The sequence below is a fragment of the Thalassophryne amazonica genome, chromosome 14 (assembly GCF_902500255.1).
Source record: "Thalassophryne amazonica chromosome 14, fThaAma1.1, whole genome shotgun sequence".
NCBI lineage: Eukaryota > Metazoa > Chordata > Actinopteri > Batrachoidiformes > Batrachoididae > Thalassophryne > Thalassophryne amazonica.
This window is the reverse complement of record NC_047116.1, coordinates 29,414,627-29,431,750: the sequence shown is the minus strand read 5'-3', so window position 1 is coordinate 29,431,750 and position 17,124 is coordinate 29,414,627. Positions and strand designations below refer to the sequence as shown.

Sequence of the window (17,124 nt, the reverse complement as noted above, 5' to 3'; positions counted from 1 at the left end):
GGGATGGCCACTAAGACCTAATTTCATGTATTTCCATTTTATATTTTTTGTATGTTGGGGTATGTGGAAACCTTACTGTAATAAAATAATATGTCTATGTAGACATTCTTTCAGTGATACCTGCCTCGTGCTATAGCACATGTACGTACTATAAATGCCATAGCATCGGACAGATATCACTGAACTTGTCAAAACTATTCTTTAAGTGTCTTTCCTTAATCTGCAATGAGCTCTGAAATACACTGGAACATCAAGCAAGTATGTGTAAATCATTCAAAGAGATTAAAACCTATTAAAACAACATTTGTGGTATAAAATTTTACATGTAAAATGTATGCTCACAAATTACTACCTCAAAATAAATTCCTAAATCACTCCATGTGAGTTTGCACCCGACTATTTATGCCAGTCAGCAAACCCCACAGGCACATACAGCATAGTATCATTAAAAAGCACACATCCTGTGCACCAGCTGCACCGTAGTCTATGAAGTCACCAAAATAAAAAAAATTGATGCAGGACGATTTCAGCATGCAGGCAAAATATATCTTATTTTTGAATGGTTTATCTATTAAAGAGTGAAAACGGAAGGAAATCAATTCTAAGGCCTGAAAGAAGCTTCTGTAGAAAGTATTTTAGCCATAAGGTCAAGTGAGAGGTGGAAGTGTTGGCTTTTTAAATACTGATGCAGCAGGTGGCAGCAATGCAACAATAAGGTCAGCTGCCGTTATACACCACAAAAAAAGAAGGGTTCGTTTGTTTTTTTCTCCACACACATGTTCACACTGTCACATTTTCAGAAAAAGAGCATTTGCAGATGCGTGGAGGAAAACGGAAAACAACCATCAAAATGGATAGAAGAATAACCAGAATGGCAAAGGCTCACCCATTGATCAGCTCCAGGATGATCAAAGACAGTCTGGAGTTACCTGTAAGTGCTGTGACAGTTAGAAGACGCCTGTGTGAAGCTAATTTATTTGCAAGAATCCCCCGCAAAGTCCCTCTGTTAAATAAAAGACGTACAGAAGAGGTTACAATTTGCCAAAGAACACATCAACTGGCCTAAAGAGAAATGGAGGAATATTTTGTGGACTGATGAGAGTAAAATTGTTCTTTTTGGGTCCAACGGCCGCAGCCAGTTTGTGAGACGACCCCCAAACTCTGAATTCAAGCCACAGTTCACAGTGAAGACAGTGAAGCATGGTGGTGCAAGCATCATGATATGGGCATGTTTCTCCTACTATGGTGTTGGGCCTATATATCGCATACCAGGTATCATGGATCAGTTTGGATAATCAAAATACTTGAAGAGGTCATGTTGCCTTATGCTGAAGATGACATGCCCTTGAAATGGGTGTTTCAACAAGACAATGACCCCAAGCACACTAGTAAACAAGCAAAATCTTGGTTCCAAACCAACAAAATTAATGCCTCGCAGATGTGAGGAAATCATGAAAAACTGTGGTTATACAACTAAATACTAGTTTAGTGATTCACAGGATTGCTAAAAAAGCAGCTTGAACATAATAGTTTTGAGTTTGTAGCATCAACAGCAGATGCTACTATTATTCTGAACACCCCCTTTTCTACTTTTTTTTTTACTAATAGCCCAATTTCATAGCCTTAAGAGTGTGCATATCATGAATGCTTGGTCTTGTTGGATTTGTGAGAATCTACTGGTATCTTGATTCCCATCTAACAATAAGAAATATACTCAAAACCTGGATTAATCCTTTTAGTCACATAGTAGTACTATTATTCTGAACACTACTGTATATCTTTTTTAAGTTAGCAGTTTTATATGAAGAAATAAGAACATGGGAGTAAATTTTGATGAAAATCTGTATACCAACACTGGTTTTGCAGAACTGAATTTCATTTCAGTATGTGCACAGTATAAATAACTGAACCACACTTAAAAATTTCAGTGATTGTAAACACATTTTAATTGCATGAACAGAATAATTGGACCTGCACCTGAGCAGTGGATGTCGCTGACCGGTACAAGTGTTGTGGGCTTTGGGGCTCATGGTGCCTCTTCCGCGCTCTGGACCCGGGCAGATTAGTCCGTTTAATAATAATTTGATGACATGTTTCTTCGTTTTGCAGTGTTCATCTTGCAGTGTTCTTCCAAGGTTTTGTTGATGAAATCCAAACATAGCATCTAGAGGGCTTTACGAGGGAGCTCAACCTTGTGGATGAATTCACTGAATCTTGCGTTTGTCCCATTCACGTCCTCCTCCAACATCAAACATGTCCCCTTAAATATTTTTTTTACACCACCATCGAGGTCTTCGTCCTCTCTCTTTGTAATTTTGGCCATGTTACAGATGCAGTTCGACAGAGCAAACTTGCAGAAACTCAAAATGTCCATGTCTGGGTACTTTCAATGACTTTAGATTTACAAGGATTCTGATGGGCTGAAAGATAGCTGTTGTAGAAAAAGTAACCAATGATATTGCGCATTTTAGGTTGCAGTTTCAGCAATGCGGTTCCCTTGCATGACAAGCACGGCTGGCCTCGCTGACCCCCCCAAATCTTCTCAACGGATTTACGCTGATCTCAAAAATGGCCCAGAAATCCAGAAAAAGTTGGAAATCCGCAGATCCGGAGAATTCTCATCCCTGTTAAATATAAAACATGGTTTGTCCATCACTGTAGCACATATTTTACTTTTGATTGCACATACTGTTGCAGTGTGCTGCTGCCATACTCACAGCTAGCACTGATGTAATTTTCTGTCATCCTCACTGAAAACAAAGGAGCCTTCAGTTTACCATCTGCTACTTACAACTAGAGCATGACACGGGAGTGGATTTTCACTCCTGTCCCATCCCGCTCCCAGAAAAAAAATCCCATCCTGTCCCAATCCTGGACTGGAGTTAAAAAAATAAATCCCATCCCGCTCCCACTCAAAATCAGTCCCACTCCCATCCCACTCTCGTATGTCTCGCGCCGTGATGATCAATCAGGGACTGAATATGTAGTGACGTGGAGATGTCTGGAGTTTGACTGAAGATGTGAACATGTCCTGTATCTGGTAGCAGCCTGTGAGCAGGACTTATGTCTCTTTTGTCCTTTATTTCACAATTATGACAGAGTTTTTGGAGCAAGCAGCAGCACCACAGCAAGCAGCGGAGTTTCTTTCTTTCTTTTTTCCTTACGTGTGCGTGTGAGCGAATCGTCTGTGGAGAATATTTTATTAATTAACTACACAGATGTATAATAAAACAAATGGTGACTGGTTTCTAAACACAATTATGACAGAGTTTTTTGGTGGAAGAGCGAGCAGCAGCAAGCAGCGGAGTTTCTTTTTTTTTTATTGTTTACATGTGCGCGCGTGAACGGGACAGCTGGTCCTCAAGCTGGGTACTGCAGAGGCAGAAGGACCGCTGAAAGCAGCCGTCATCCAGACTCAGCTCCTGGAGCAAATAATGATACTCTCTGTATTGGGAGCTTTCCACAACAACTCGCTGCGTGTGATCAAGGGCCGTCATGTTAACTTGACTGACAACGGAATGGAAGCTCCTCCTATTTGATGACGCACTGGGGCGAATTTTTGCAGGAAAAGCAGAGCGACACACCAGGCGAAGGAGGCGCGTCCGTCGCCACGCGAACTCCGTGTATTTGTAGTGTCTGATTGCGCCTGGTGTGAATGCGTTTTGATTGTTTTAAATAGATGAAAATCATCATCATCTATTTTTGGCATTCCTGCTCCTGCCCACTCCCGTTCATTTTTATTCCCGTCCCATCCCAATCCGGGGACTGATAAAATGTTGACTCCCATCCCGCAGGAATCACGTGACCCACGGGAATTCCCCAAAAAATGTCATCCTCTACTTACAGCTACCATGTGAATGCAGCGTAACAGCTAACTTCCTTGATAAAAATGGTCAGGTTCATTATGGAACAGGGCAGGTATATCTCCAAAGTTAGCTGTCCCATGGACAGGCAGATAATACAGAAGACCACACAGAACAGATTAACACAGTCTTGTCCTGATGTGTGGTCTTTCTCAGATTTCACATCATATTTGTGCATCTCTGCATGTGGTTGCCACAACTTAAGAAATCGGTAGGATAAAACAGTTCAGTTTTTAAATCAGTTAAACAATTGGATAGATAATTAAGGTTTGACCCAAAATTTTTGTAACAACCAGGAGCTGGGAAATCTCCTGTTTTGAAGGGGGTTTTCTGGGCGGGGGGGAGAAATCAGTCTGTGCCTGTACTTCATGCATTTGATCTCCCAAAATATACTTGAAACCCTGAAATGTTATGCTACCACACCACAGCATTACAGAGTCACTTTACATGTAGTTACTCTGTTACACTGCCAAACATTACATCAAACTTCCAGCTGTTTTCCCCATTTAAGCCATGGAAGAAAATATTAATAGATGAAAGTACTTCTGGAGTGAGATAAACCATGGTGCAACTACTCTATATGCAGTTACTTCATCATCTTTACAAGATGATGCACAGATTTCATTGCAAGTGGAAAAGGGTTTTTTATAGTTTATTGTTATATGGCTCAATTTACAGCGCATCCAGAGTGTATTCACACTGCGCTTCACTTTTTCCACATTTTTTTCCCGTCAAAGGTCTACTCACAACACCCCATAATGACAACATGAAGTTTTTTGTTTTGTTTTTTAATTAAAAAAAAAAAAAAAAAGAAATCACATGTACATAAGTATTCACAACCTTCGCTCAATGCTTTGTTGATGCACCTTAGGCAGCATTTACAGTCTCAAGTCTTCTTCAATATGATGCCACAAGCTTGGCACACATATCTTTGGGCAGTTTACCCTATTCCTGACTATTCTCCCAGTTCCTGCAGCTGAAAAACAGCATGATGCTGCCACCACCATGCTTCATTGTAGGATGGTGCCTGCTTTCCTCAAAACATGACAACTGGTATGGTTTGAGAGTCCTTCAGGTGCCTTTTGGCAAACTTCAGGAGAGCTGTCATGTGCATTTTACTAAGGAGTGGCTTTCGTCTGGCCACTCTACCATATAGGCCTGATTGGTGGATTCAGGTTCTTGGTCACCTCCATGACTCAGGCCCTTCTTCCCAGATCACTCAGTTTAAACAGGCGGCCAGCTCTAGGAAGAGTCCTAGTGGATCCAAATGTCTTCCATTTATGGATCCTGGAGGCCACTGTGCTCATTGGGACCTTCAAAGCAACAGAAATGTTTCTGTACCCTTCCCCAGATTTGTGCCTTGAGACAATCCTGTCTCAGAAGTCTACAATTTGACTTCATGCTTGGTTTGTGCTCTGACATGCACCGTCATCTGTGGGACCTTATATGTAGACAGGTGTGTCTTTCCAAATCATGTCCAATCAACTAAATTTACCCCAGGTGGACTCAAATTAAGCCATAGAAACATCTCAAAGATGATCAGTGGAAACAGGATGCACGTAAGCTCATTTTGAGCTTCATGGCAAAGTCTGTGAATACTTATGTACATGATTTCTTTGTTATTTTTTTATTTTTAATAAACTGGCAAAAATCTCACCCCCCCCCCCCCCCCCAAAAAAAAAAGTATTTCATATTGTCATTATGGGGTATTGTGTGTAGAAATTTGAGGAGAAAAAAATTAATTTAATCCATTTTGGAATGAGGCTGTAACATAACGAAATGTGGAAAAATTGAACCACTGTGAATACTTTCTGTATGCACCCTATACTATGTATATTTTAGTCCATGTACATCACCTTAAGTTTTACTAAAATGTTTCCAGGCAGAAAGATTTATCCTGTACCTCTGACTCCTTGTCACTTGAAGATCCCAGGCTTCCAAAACTGTGATTTGAACATTCATTATTTGTCAGGCCCTGAGAATTTGGGGTGGGGTGGAAAAAAGGAACAGAAAATTATTTTAGGATAAATTCAAATATGAAAACAAAAATATTTTTGCAAATTATTCTCCACTATAGTACAACTAAGCTATAATATTGCTCAAATTACTACTGACTTTGGTTCCTCCACTCGTGCTGCAGTTGCTTCCGCCAGTGCTGCCGCCAACGCCGCCCATAAAACGTGCCTCCAGGAGCTCCTGTCTACGGGGGTCCAAGCTGTGCAGCTCCTCCATGGTACCTGGAATGATTAGCAACAACCTTCAGTGTGTGTCTGTGTTTAAAAGATCATTTAATTGAAGCCTTTGAATGCCTACACAAGTAAATCCAGAGAGATGGTCATATTTTAGTCTAGATCAGGGGTAGGCAACCTGTTCCAGAAAGAGCCATGAGGGTGCAGGTTTTCTTTGCAGCCACTGACTCCACCAGGTGATTTCACTGATTAACTGATTCCATCTGCTCAAAGTGATATTAATCAGTAAAATCACCTGGTGGAGTCAGTGGCTGCAAAGAAAACCTGCACCCTCATGGCTCTTTCTGGAACAGGTTGCCTACCCCTGGTCTAGATGATACAGGTCAAGCCCAAATGCATCTTCCATTCCTAGTGTTATTTCTAACACTAAGAATTCTGCCTTTATCAGACTAGTAGCTAATATTTCCATTGTGGTGAGCCTGTTTGATCGATCCCATCATATGACCATATCTTCAATTAACTTCAGTTTTTTTATAGTACAAATTAAGAGACTTCCCATAATCAGCGCTATGTTACAAAACACTAAGTAGCTGTTAAGCACATGACAAACCTGCAACGTAAACAAGGTACTGTTATGATGAAAAAGACAAAAAACAATGTCTCAACTGGTAGGCAATGATGAATACTGTTCTGGTACGACACAAGCTCCCTTGGCTTCAGTGGTGCTGCAGACTGAAAGAGCATCTGCTGACAAAACCTATACTTTAATGAGACAACCATTTTACATCCACAAAGGGCCTTGCAGCCTTAGAACCAACCCAGTGCACACAGTGTTTTATGAAATCAAGACTTCAAATGAATTAAGAGTAACGACAAAATCATAACAGCAGCTACCATAAAGCCCATTTCTGGTTAAATACATTTAAGCCATTTACAACATCTATCAACCATGACAGATACATGCAACTACTCATTATCTTCAAAAACTAATTACAGAACACCGGTTAGTGAATAAGAGGTACAGAATCCAAAATACATACTACAGATTGGAAGAGACTGTGGTAGCAAGGATTAATGCAACATCATTTAATCTTTGAGGCAGGGTACATTAATACAATTCACCCGTGGATCTGGGAACCAACACAAAAGTGTCAAATAATGAAACAAAGACAAAAATCTGTTTGGGCTCTAATTTATGTGCTTGTCAAAACTACAGATCATTTCCTTACACCACATTTATTATCTTGTGTTTCAAAGCCAATTATGAAAAGCATTCTCTATAAGCAAAAGGCACGAGAAGGGGAATATTTCTTACAACAGTGGTCAACTTCTTCATTGACAATGGAAACAATTCTTCAACAGAAACACTATCCAGTTTCAGAATACAGAAACATGTAAATAAAGTGAAAATGAAGAAATCTGATGACAAACTCATGTAATAAACTGCTTAACATTGCAGCATAGCCCAAAATCCATAGCACTGTGTAATATGAATCTGGCAGAATATGGATATTTCTGATGCATTCAGGACAATTTTTTTTTCTACTGAACATCTTCACCTCTGAGCTGTCTTCACAGACATGTACAGATTGATGAATGTCTGCTTACCTTTAAAAGTTCACCACTTGGGCAATTGCCACATAAGGTACCAGAAGGTACAGCAGCAACAAGCCCAGAAGAAAAAGGCTGCAACAGACCACTGTTACATTGTTTGGTGCATGCGCAATTGGGGTGTTGAGAAAGAAAAAAAAAAAAAATCGATTCACGTCAAAATCGCGATTCTTATTTATTACAATTCTGAATTGATCCAAAATGTCCAAGAATCGATTTTTAAAAAGCATTTCTTTTTTTACTTTTTTGCTTACTCGCAGCGTGTACTGTTTGTCAGGCAACGGCTTCCATACTACAGCGTCCCTGCGAGGGGGGTGGTCCGGCGTGCTTCAAACAGTGGCTGTAGCTTAGCATGGTGGACGAAGAGCTAATTCAGCCAGCACCGTCTTTGCTGAAGCCAAATGTTTGGGCGCATTTTGGATTTTATTATTTGCTGCGTAAGAAGGAGCTTGACATGACTTATGCAGTGTGCAAAATCTGCAAAATGAAAGTCAAGTACTTCGGAAACACTTCAAATCTGCAAGCCCACATGCTACGCCATCACCCGGCGCTAAAAGAGAGGAGCAGCGGTCTCTGCCGACTACTGACCAGCGCTTCGCTAAACTGCCAGCCAACTCCGAACGAGCAAAGCAAATAAGTACATTTACATCTAGAATCACTTGTTTAACCTTGTAAAGCTGCATTTTCTTAAACATAAACATTTTTTAAGTAATATAACTTTCTCAGAGCTCTTTGAATCAAAAATCGATTCTGAATCGAATCATCACCCCAAGAATCGGAATCGAACTGAATCGTGAGTTGTTGAACGATTCACATCCCTAATGCACAAGTTGCTCTTGTAGAACGCCGTGGGATACAGCACCTTTTAATGCGGACATGCATCCTTAGTATAACTACATGGACTTGACTGAATCTACGGATAACACAGTGACAAATGACTGTAACTTTCCCAAAGAAAGGTGGACAAAGTCCCTTAAAGTACATGTCACACGTTATTGAACGTCCCGGTTAGCAAAACAACATCAAAGCATTCATGATTGTGTTGATTGCTGTGCAATGACAATAAAGGTGATTCTGATTCTAAGTCTATCCATGCATATGTGGCAATAATTAGTGGTCAAGGATGTATGTTATTGCTAATTATTCCTCTTGCTCTCAGAGTTAAGCCTGGTTCACATGGCAGGATTTTAAAATTGTCTGTAGGTTTCCAAAACCTCAGAGACCACACACGTGGAGATAAAAAAAAAACCTCATAGATCTATCAGTGTTAGTCGTCTAGTGTATGTGTGCAGCCACACAGTAAGGACAACACCACCACACACAAACAGATTTTCCACACGAACATTCCCAGGTCAGACAGGAAATCTCGCAAAATCTCTCGCGATTAAATGTGACTTCAGAGTAAACAAACGGAGATACTTTGTGGACTATTTACAAAAGAGATTAAAAAATGATACAAAAGAAAAAGAAAAGGTGTTCTTTAAAAGGAGTGGAGACAGCGCGACCACCAGACTTCTGGTAAGCTATAACAGCTGTTTTGATTTTAGATTTCGCTCCGTGCGTTCGTCACAATTGCTTTCTGATTGGCTGCATGCAGAGCACGCAGCCTGCTGAATGCAGGTTGCGTGCTCATTTGTGGTCTGAGGACACCACACACACTGTGATAACGGGCCAAAGCAATCCAACATGTTGAATATCCCCGATTTGCGATTGGAGTGCTCCTGATGTCCTTCCGAGCAGATCAGAGCATTCTGAATACACCACACACACGGAGTCTTTAGCGTCATCACAAATGTCGGGGCGTCCTTAAGATTGTCAGAAAGGGAAAATCAGGTCCGATATCAACTTAATTATCTTGCCATGTGAACCAGTCTTTAGCAGGTACATTTCTGTAAAATGTCTTACTCTGCATTTCTCAACATGTGACGTACATTTTAGAAAAAGCAGAAACATCCCAATGGCCACAGGCAGAGTGAAACTAACGCTGCTCCATCCGATAAAGCTTTTGAGCTTTCATTCGAAAGTGACTGTTCAGAATTACAGAGGATGTACAGAGAGGACACACTTCACCCCAAAACTCTTAACTTTTTCCGGAGTCTGGCAGATTTTGGACCCTTATGTGTTGACGCTGCTGCTTGTATCACACTACGCCGTTTTACTGTCGCCCTGGAATGTCTCCACGACGCTGTTTTTACAGACTGCCTGAACATACCATATTCCTTACACTGCAAAAAGTCAGAAGACATTATCTTCAGGAGGTAATGGACTTTCTATCTAACATGCCAGAATTTGGAGAGAACTTGAGCTGACAGCGGCGCTGTCGTGTGACATTGGTCTCCTGCCAGTGATCGTGCACGTGATCCATGCACGACAACCTGTGGCTGCAGATAATTTCTCTGTGATTGTGGGAGCAATGAGAGAATGATTTCATCAGCCAAGTTCTGAGAGCAAATGTGTCATCGGCTATGAAATGATTATTTTATATAGGGGCAAAGCGTGGCATCAAGCAGGAAAAAACGGGATGCATTAGCACAAGGAATTGCACAGCAGCGCGGGGATCAAATTCAAGGTGTCTTAAGGCCCGTCTACCCCGATCACTAAGTTCAGACAGGCGATTAGGACTAGGAAAAGCCCTGGTGGATCAGAACTTCCTTCCTTCCTTTTACAGATGATGGTCACCGTGCTCATTGGGACCTTCAAAGCAGCAGAAATGTTTCTGTACCCTTCCCCAGACTTGTGCCTTGAGACAACCCTGTCTCGGAGGTCTATAGACAATTCCTTTGACTTCATGCTTGGTTTGTGCTCTGACATGCACTGTCAACTGTGGGGACTTCTATGTAGACAGGTATGTGTCTTTCCAAATGTCCAAGCAACTGAATTTACACCAGGTGGGCTCCAGTTAAGCTGTAGAAACATCTCAAGGATGACCAGTGGAAACAAGATGCAGCTGAGTTCAATTTTGAGCTTCATGGCAAAGGCTGTGAATACTTACCTACGTGTAATTTCTTAGTTTTTTATTTTCAATAAATTTGCAAAAACCTAAAAAAAACAAAACTAAAACACAACTTTTTCACATTGTCATTGCGGAGTATTGTGTGTATAATTTTGAGAAAAAAAAACAACAAAATTAATTTAATCCATTTTGGAATAAAACTAACATAAAATGTGGAAAAGGGAAACGCTGTGAATACTTGCCGGATAGGGAGATTAAGTTCAAGAGTATCACTTGCACTGTGAGAGATTTCTTACTGAATAAAGTTTTCCCCTCCATCCGCTTGCTCCACCTTTTTCCTTCAATCTGTTGTGGCCATAATATGCTGTCATATTAATATTGCACCACTGCAGGCACCACCCTACATACAGGCAGAATGTACATGCTTTGTGAAGGCACTTATGCCTGATGATATGAGTGTACTGGTATTGCGCCCATCCACAACTAATTGTTAGATTAACATGCAGGTGTACAATAGGATCCTAAATAATTAACTGAAGAAGTTTCACCTATAACTTTTTGCTAGACTGATGCAGAAGACAAGAAATAGCAGTAGCCCATTTATTATACCCTTTATTATACACACACACACACACACACACACATCACATTAAAAAATTATAAAGTTCTCAAATTTTCAGCAGATCCATTTTCACAAGTGAGAAAGGAAGAAAAATATGGAGGTGGATACAGGTGAAGTTCATAGAGGAGAAAAAGTTTTTGGTTTGGTTTTGTTTGTTTGTTGTTGTTGTTTTGGGGGTGGGGGTGGGGGAGTTCAGCCTGTAATGATACTGACTGAAGCTTTTTCCTACTTTGATACACAGAAGATGAACCTAAACACTACAGCTCATATTTACAACCACAATTCCAATGAAGTTGGGACGTTGTGTGAAATGTAATTAAAAACTAGGGATGGGTATTGATAAGGTTTTATCGATATCGATGCCATTATCGATTCTGCTTATCGATCCGATTCCCTTATCGAAACCTCGCGAATTTTGTACTAAAAGTAGGCTTTACAGGTTTTCTATGTATTTCCTTCAGTCTTAAAGTAAATAAATATTAAATTAGTCACTGTATCCTTGATCTCTGGACATAAATAAAAATAAAACTGTGTTTCGCTTTGAAGTTATTAATTCAGACTGAAGTCTATCGTTCTATCTTGACTTGTCAGAGAGCCGCGCAACGTTTGGAGCTGTGTGAACAGAACGGAGGATGATTCTCGTTTCTTTCTCGCAACAAGACAGGAGTCCCAGTTAGTAACTTTAATCCGCACAAAAGTGAATCACAACTCATATTCAGGGATAAAAGTGGTGAAAAACAAAAAAAGCTGAAACCCAAAATTACCCCCCAACACCACCTGCATGAAAAATGTTTGAATTCTAGAAGCTCTGAAATGCAATCTGGGACTATTCCAGACAATAAACTGGAGTGAGTGCTGAATCCATTTAGGTGAGAAAAAAAAAAATACAACTTTCCTTATTCGGACTCATTCCAGTAGTATTCTGCTCTTTCTAGGATGCAGCAGTTTTCTAGTTTGGCAGATAGTTCTGGAGGAAATCACTGAAGAAATTGACACACTGAAAATATGGTTTGACCGAAACAAACTCATTAAACTTAAATAAGACAGGGATGAAATGGAGGTGTAAGAGTCACTAGGTGTTCACAGGAAACATTTATTTCTGTATGTATTTATTTATTTATGTTAGTTGCTATTATATATTTTCTGTTGTGTTTCTATTCAGGTTCTTTTTGTCTCTTTCTCTAAAATTGTATATAATAATCATTAGATTATTAATATATAAGCAAAAATAAATTTAAGGAATATTACAATTTGAAAACAAATGCACCCGAACGTGATGACGGCTGCAATTGCTAAATGCTAACTTGTAACATTGAAAATGCCATAGACATGCTAACGCGTTAGCATCACTCCCGTTTTTAAGTTATAAAATACATCTATCAACTGTTTCAGAAGACCATAACAGGTCGGTTTAACATAGAAAAGGTAAATAATGCTCACAGACGTATGCTCTTTAGGGTTTTAGCAGGGGAAAATTAAGCAAAAGAAAGAAATAAACGAAGCAATCGACCGAAGCATTGCTTCAATCTGCGAACCACGCTTCGATTGGTCCAAGGTTCAAAGCAAAGCCGCGCTGCAGAAAAGCTAATTAAGGACCCGCTGCAGGGTCTGTAATCAATGTAGAGAAATGATCATTTTCCTGACAAACACCCGCCAAAACAACGGCCACTCTGAAGGACCGATAACAGAATCGTTAAGCACAAAGCTTATTGATGTCGGTGGATCGAATCATTTCTTAACGATACCCGAAAGGAACCGGTTCTCGATACCCATCCCTATTAAAAACAGAATACAATGATTTGCAAATCCTCTTCAACCTATATCCAACTGAGTACACCACAAAGACAAGATATTTAATGTTCAATCTGATAGACTTTTTGTTTTGTGCAAATATTTGCTCATTTTGAAATGGATGCCTGCAACACAGTTCAAAAAAGTTGGGACAGGGACAATAAAAGACTGGGAATCAACTTTCCCAGTCTTCAAGCAAGAATGGGAAAGAATTCCACCTATAAAGCTTCAACAATTAGTGTCCTCAGTTCCCAAACACTTATTGAGTGTTGTTAGAAGGAAAGGTGATGTATCACAGTGGTAAACATACCACTGTCTCAGTTTTGAAACATATTGCATGCATCAATTTCAAAATGAACAAATATTTGCACAAAAACAAAGTTTATCAGTTAAATATCTTGTCTTTGTGGTGTATTCAATTGAACATAGGTTGAAGACGATTTGCAAATCGTATTATTTTTTTATTTACATTTTACACCTTGTTCCCAACTTCATTGCAATTGGGGTTGCACACAACACCAACAACCTAAGATGTGTGTTGCCTGCATTTCAAAAATTCATTGCGATAGTGTGTCTACACTCAGGTATGAACATTTTAAATATTTTATGAATTTCAATGCAATTACAGTAAAGTCTGCATGGACACAGAAACAATGTAGCTAGGTTTAAACATGACACCATCCATAATGATTTGTCGGTTGTACATTCTACCTCTTAGATAAAATTGTTCAGTGTCCGACACACTGATTATACAAATTTTAGGTAAGCTTTTAAAAACAGTGGTATCAGCTGCTGTCTATTCTTTGTCAGCAGCTATACTATTGGTGAAGAGACAGAAGGCTGAATGCATCCTTAGGTAACTGCACCCTTGTTTCTATATTTAATTTCTTAAATCCATTTTATATCATGCAATGTTAGGATTTTGGCAGCTGCAGCATAACACCTTGGATTACAGAGGCTGCAACACAGTTCCATTCCAGTGTTTGTTGAGGGTCATCACAGGAGATCCAGTACAGACCCACATTGGGATCTGGCACACATTTTACACCAGATACTGTTCCTGAAGTAACTCCAGTGGAGAAACACACACAGCCCCTGGTCTTCCTAAGAGGTCTCCCATCCAAGTACTAACCAAGACCAACTCTGCTTAGTTTGAGACCTTATGGGATCAGGCTTACACAGAGCAGAGCGGCTGTGCATACAGATGAACCACTGAATAATTTGAAATTAAATGTTTAAAGAATGTGTAAAAATGAACAGTAAAAATGAAAGCCCTAGATTCTATGCAATAAAGACAATGGAAAGTAACCACCATATTGGTAATCAATTGATTAAAACTTAAAAAAAAAAAAAAAAACTGATGTTGCATTTTGTCCAAAGAACTAATGAACTGCGAGTATCAGTAAATGTAATCAGCTGCTATACTACATTGTCATGGCTGTGATTTAACAAAAATAGCTGAATCTTCATTACATGTTTTAACCCTCAGAGAATTTCATTAGCATTCATGAAAGATATTTGTGTGTTTCTCTCTTAAAAATTTGCCAATGTAATATTTGACAACCTTTTCAACCACTGAGCCTAAATCTTTGTTGTTATTTAGATTACATTAGATATATAATTTCATTAATCCCTTGGGAAGATGCCCTCAGGGAAATTGAGGTACCAGCAGCATTGTATAGCAGGTCACATTTCATATACTGGTGTATCAAAAAGGGTGGACTTGTAACGCTCTGGTTAATTTCTATGAATATCAGATGTAATTTCTTGGAGAAGAAGACCTATCAAGACAATCTTGTGCCATTTTAAAGCTTAGGATGTTCTCTTTCCAGTGATATGCATTTCATAAGATTTGGATATAAATCAAGGAACTTCTGGTCTGTTGAAATAATTTTTTTCAGGGGTGGATTTGGCAGCAGTGGTGGTTCAATAAGTAATTCAATTTTTTCAATATATTTTCATTTATATAGAGCCAAATCACAACAGAGTTGCCTCAAGGCGCTTCACACAAGTAAGGTCTAACCTTATTAACCCCCAGAGTAGCAGTGGTAAGGAAAAACTCCCACTGAGGAAGAAACCTCAAGCAGACCAGACTCAAAGGGGTAACCCTCTGCTTGGGCCATGCTACAGACATAAATTACAGAACAATTCACAAAACAAATATACAGGAAATGCTGTTGGTGCGTAGGACAGGAGGGTCGCCAGCACAAATACCACACCCATCTGTGGATGGAGCTGCACCTTAAACAGAGAAAAACAGAATCAAGCATCAAAAAGACAAGAAATACAGTATCATTTGCCAGCATTAAACAACAAGAAAAACAGGAAATACTAAGGTGATCGATGGCCACTAGCCCTAAGCTTCACTAAAAGATCCAGAATTTAGGTAAAGTTGAGGTCGCGGCACGCTCCGTTTCCTAATAAAATGAATTAAAAGAGTAAAAAGAGTAGAACTATACTATGCCAGTATGCTAGCCATATGAAAGGGAAAATAAGTGCGTCTTAAGTCTAGACTTGAAAGTCTCCACAGAATCTGACTGTTTTATTGATGCAAGGAGATCATTCCACAGAACAGGGGCACGATAATCTAATAATATAATTGATATAAATATTCATTTATTCCATTATCAGTGAAGCTCATAAATCAGCAGATACTTCAGGGAAGATAGCTTAAGGGTATGTATTGCGGAATTTGCACAAAGATGTTAATAATGTTGTGTATTTATATTTTATCCTTTGACTTACTGTGTTGTTTTTAATGTATGGGTGCTATGTACTGGATGTGTTGTTGTGTAGCAGACTCTGTCCAAAGCAAATTTCTCCTTAGGGAGACAAATAAAGACACTTTGACTTTGATAAGAGAAAGCTCTATGACCCGCAGACTTCTTATTCACCCTAGGGACACAAAGTAGTCCTGCACCCTGAGAACGCAAAGCCCGGGCCGTTACGTAAGATTTAATTAGGTCAGTTAGGTTGGGAGGTGCCAGTCCGTGAACAATTTTATAGACTACTAGCAGAACCTTAAAATCTGATCTCACTGAGACAGGAAGCTAGTGAAGGGATGCCAAAATGGGTGTAATGTGGTCGAATAGTCATTTTTTTCCCCAGATGTCTTTAAATATGGTATATTATGAAATAGCAGGTTCTTCAGAACATTTTGACACCAGTTTCATCGATTTGCATGAAAACTGACTGAATACAATGTTTTGGAAAAAAAAAAAAAAAAAGGTCAATTCTGAGAAAATCAACAAGAACGTTTTGAATTCCAATACATTTTCCATTTATTTATGTCACATAAATTGGCTTTTTTTGTAAAAGTACATAGAATATTTAAATCCAGAAGGCTGAATCTGTAAGGGATAAATGTGTATACTTTACATAATGAATTTTGACCCTGTTACACTTTTTAGGCCCAGTTTGTGAAATGGAACCAGCAGCACACAGTTTAAGAAACAGAGTATCAACAGTGAAAGCAAAAACAATTTTCAAATGTAAATATACACAAATCTAAATACCAGAAATACTGCTCGCGACTGGTTTACTGGCTACTACTGTTCCTCTCTTTCCCATCCTCTGTCTTCCTGTTACTCCTCCTCCCCTGTACAGTCTCATAGCTTGAGGGACAAAGGAGTTTGGTAGCTGTTACGAAGTAAATCTGCTTGTATTGGCGCAAATAAAGACTGATCTGCGCAAGTACATCTCTGACCCACTTGCCCAACTGGGTAACTAAAACAAAATAAATAAAAACACCTTAACACTGACTCCTGATTTGTATAAGATATGTTCTTCAATATTGTCGACCTGTTTGGTAAAATTACAGCATGGCTGAGATGCAGCCTTAACCATAATTCATTTAACATCCTAAACACAAATTAATTGCTAGGCCATTATCAAGGATTCCCCTTTGTTTCACCCATGAAGGCCTCAGTGCACAGCTATTATCTACATTCAAGCCCCTGCCAGAAGAAGTGGTTGAACCCTTACACCTCTTGTTGTGGATGTCATTTTAAGTCCATGCTGCTCAGCAGTGACCACCTGTTTATGGCAGATACTTGGAAAGTCATTAAAATCTCAGGCAGGAGCTGGGAGATTTCT

At 39.5% G+C, this 17,124-nt stretch overlaps 1 protein-coding gene across 1 annotated transcript in view; it reads right to left on the bottom strand.

Annotated features, from left to right (window-relative positions):
* tlk1a (tousled-like kinase 1a) overlaps nt 1-17,124 on the bottom strand; it is a 39,374-nt gene that overhangs the window by 21,191 nt on the left and 1,059 nt on the right. Inside the window, exons 2-3 of the mRNA XM_034185921.1 lie at nt 5,979-6,100; nt 5,767-5,838 (exon numbers count right to left, since the gene is read on the bottom strand). Of these exons, the coding sequence (XP_034041812.1) occupies nt 5,767-5,838; nt 5,979-6,095 (189 nt within the window). The 5' untranslated portion in view covers nt 6,096-6,100. The remainder of the gene's footprint in view (nt 1-5,766; nt 5,839-5,978; nt 6,101-17,124) is intronic.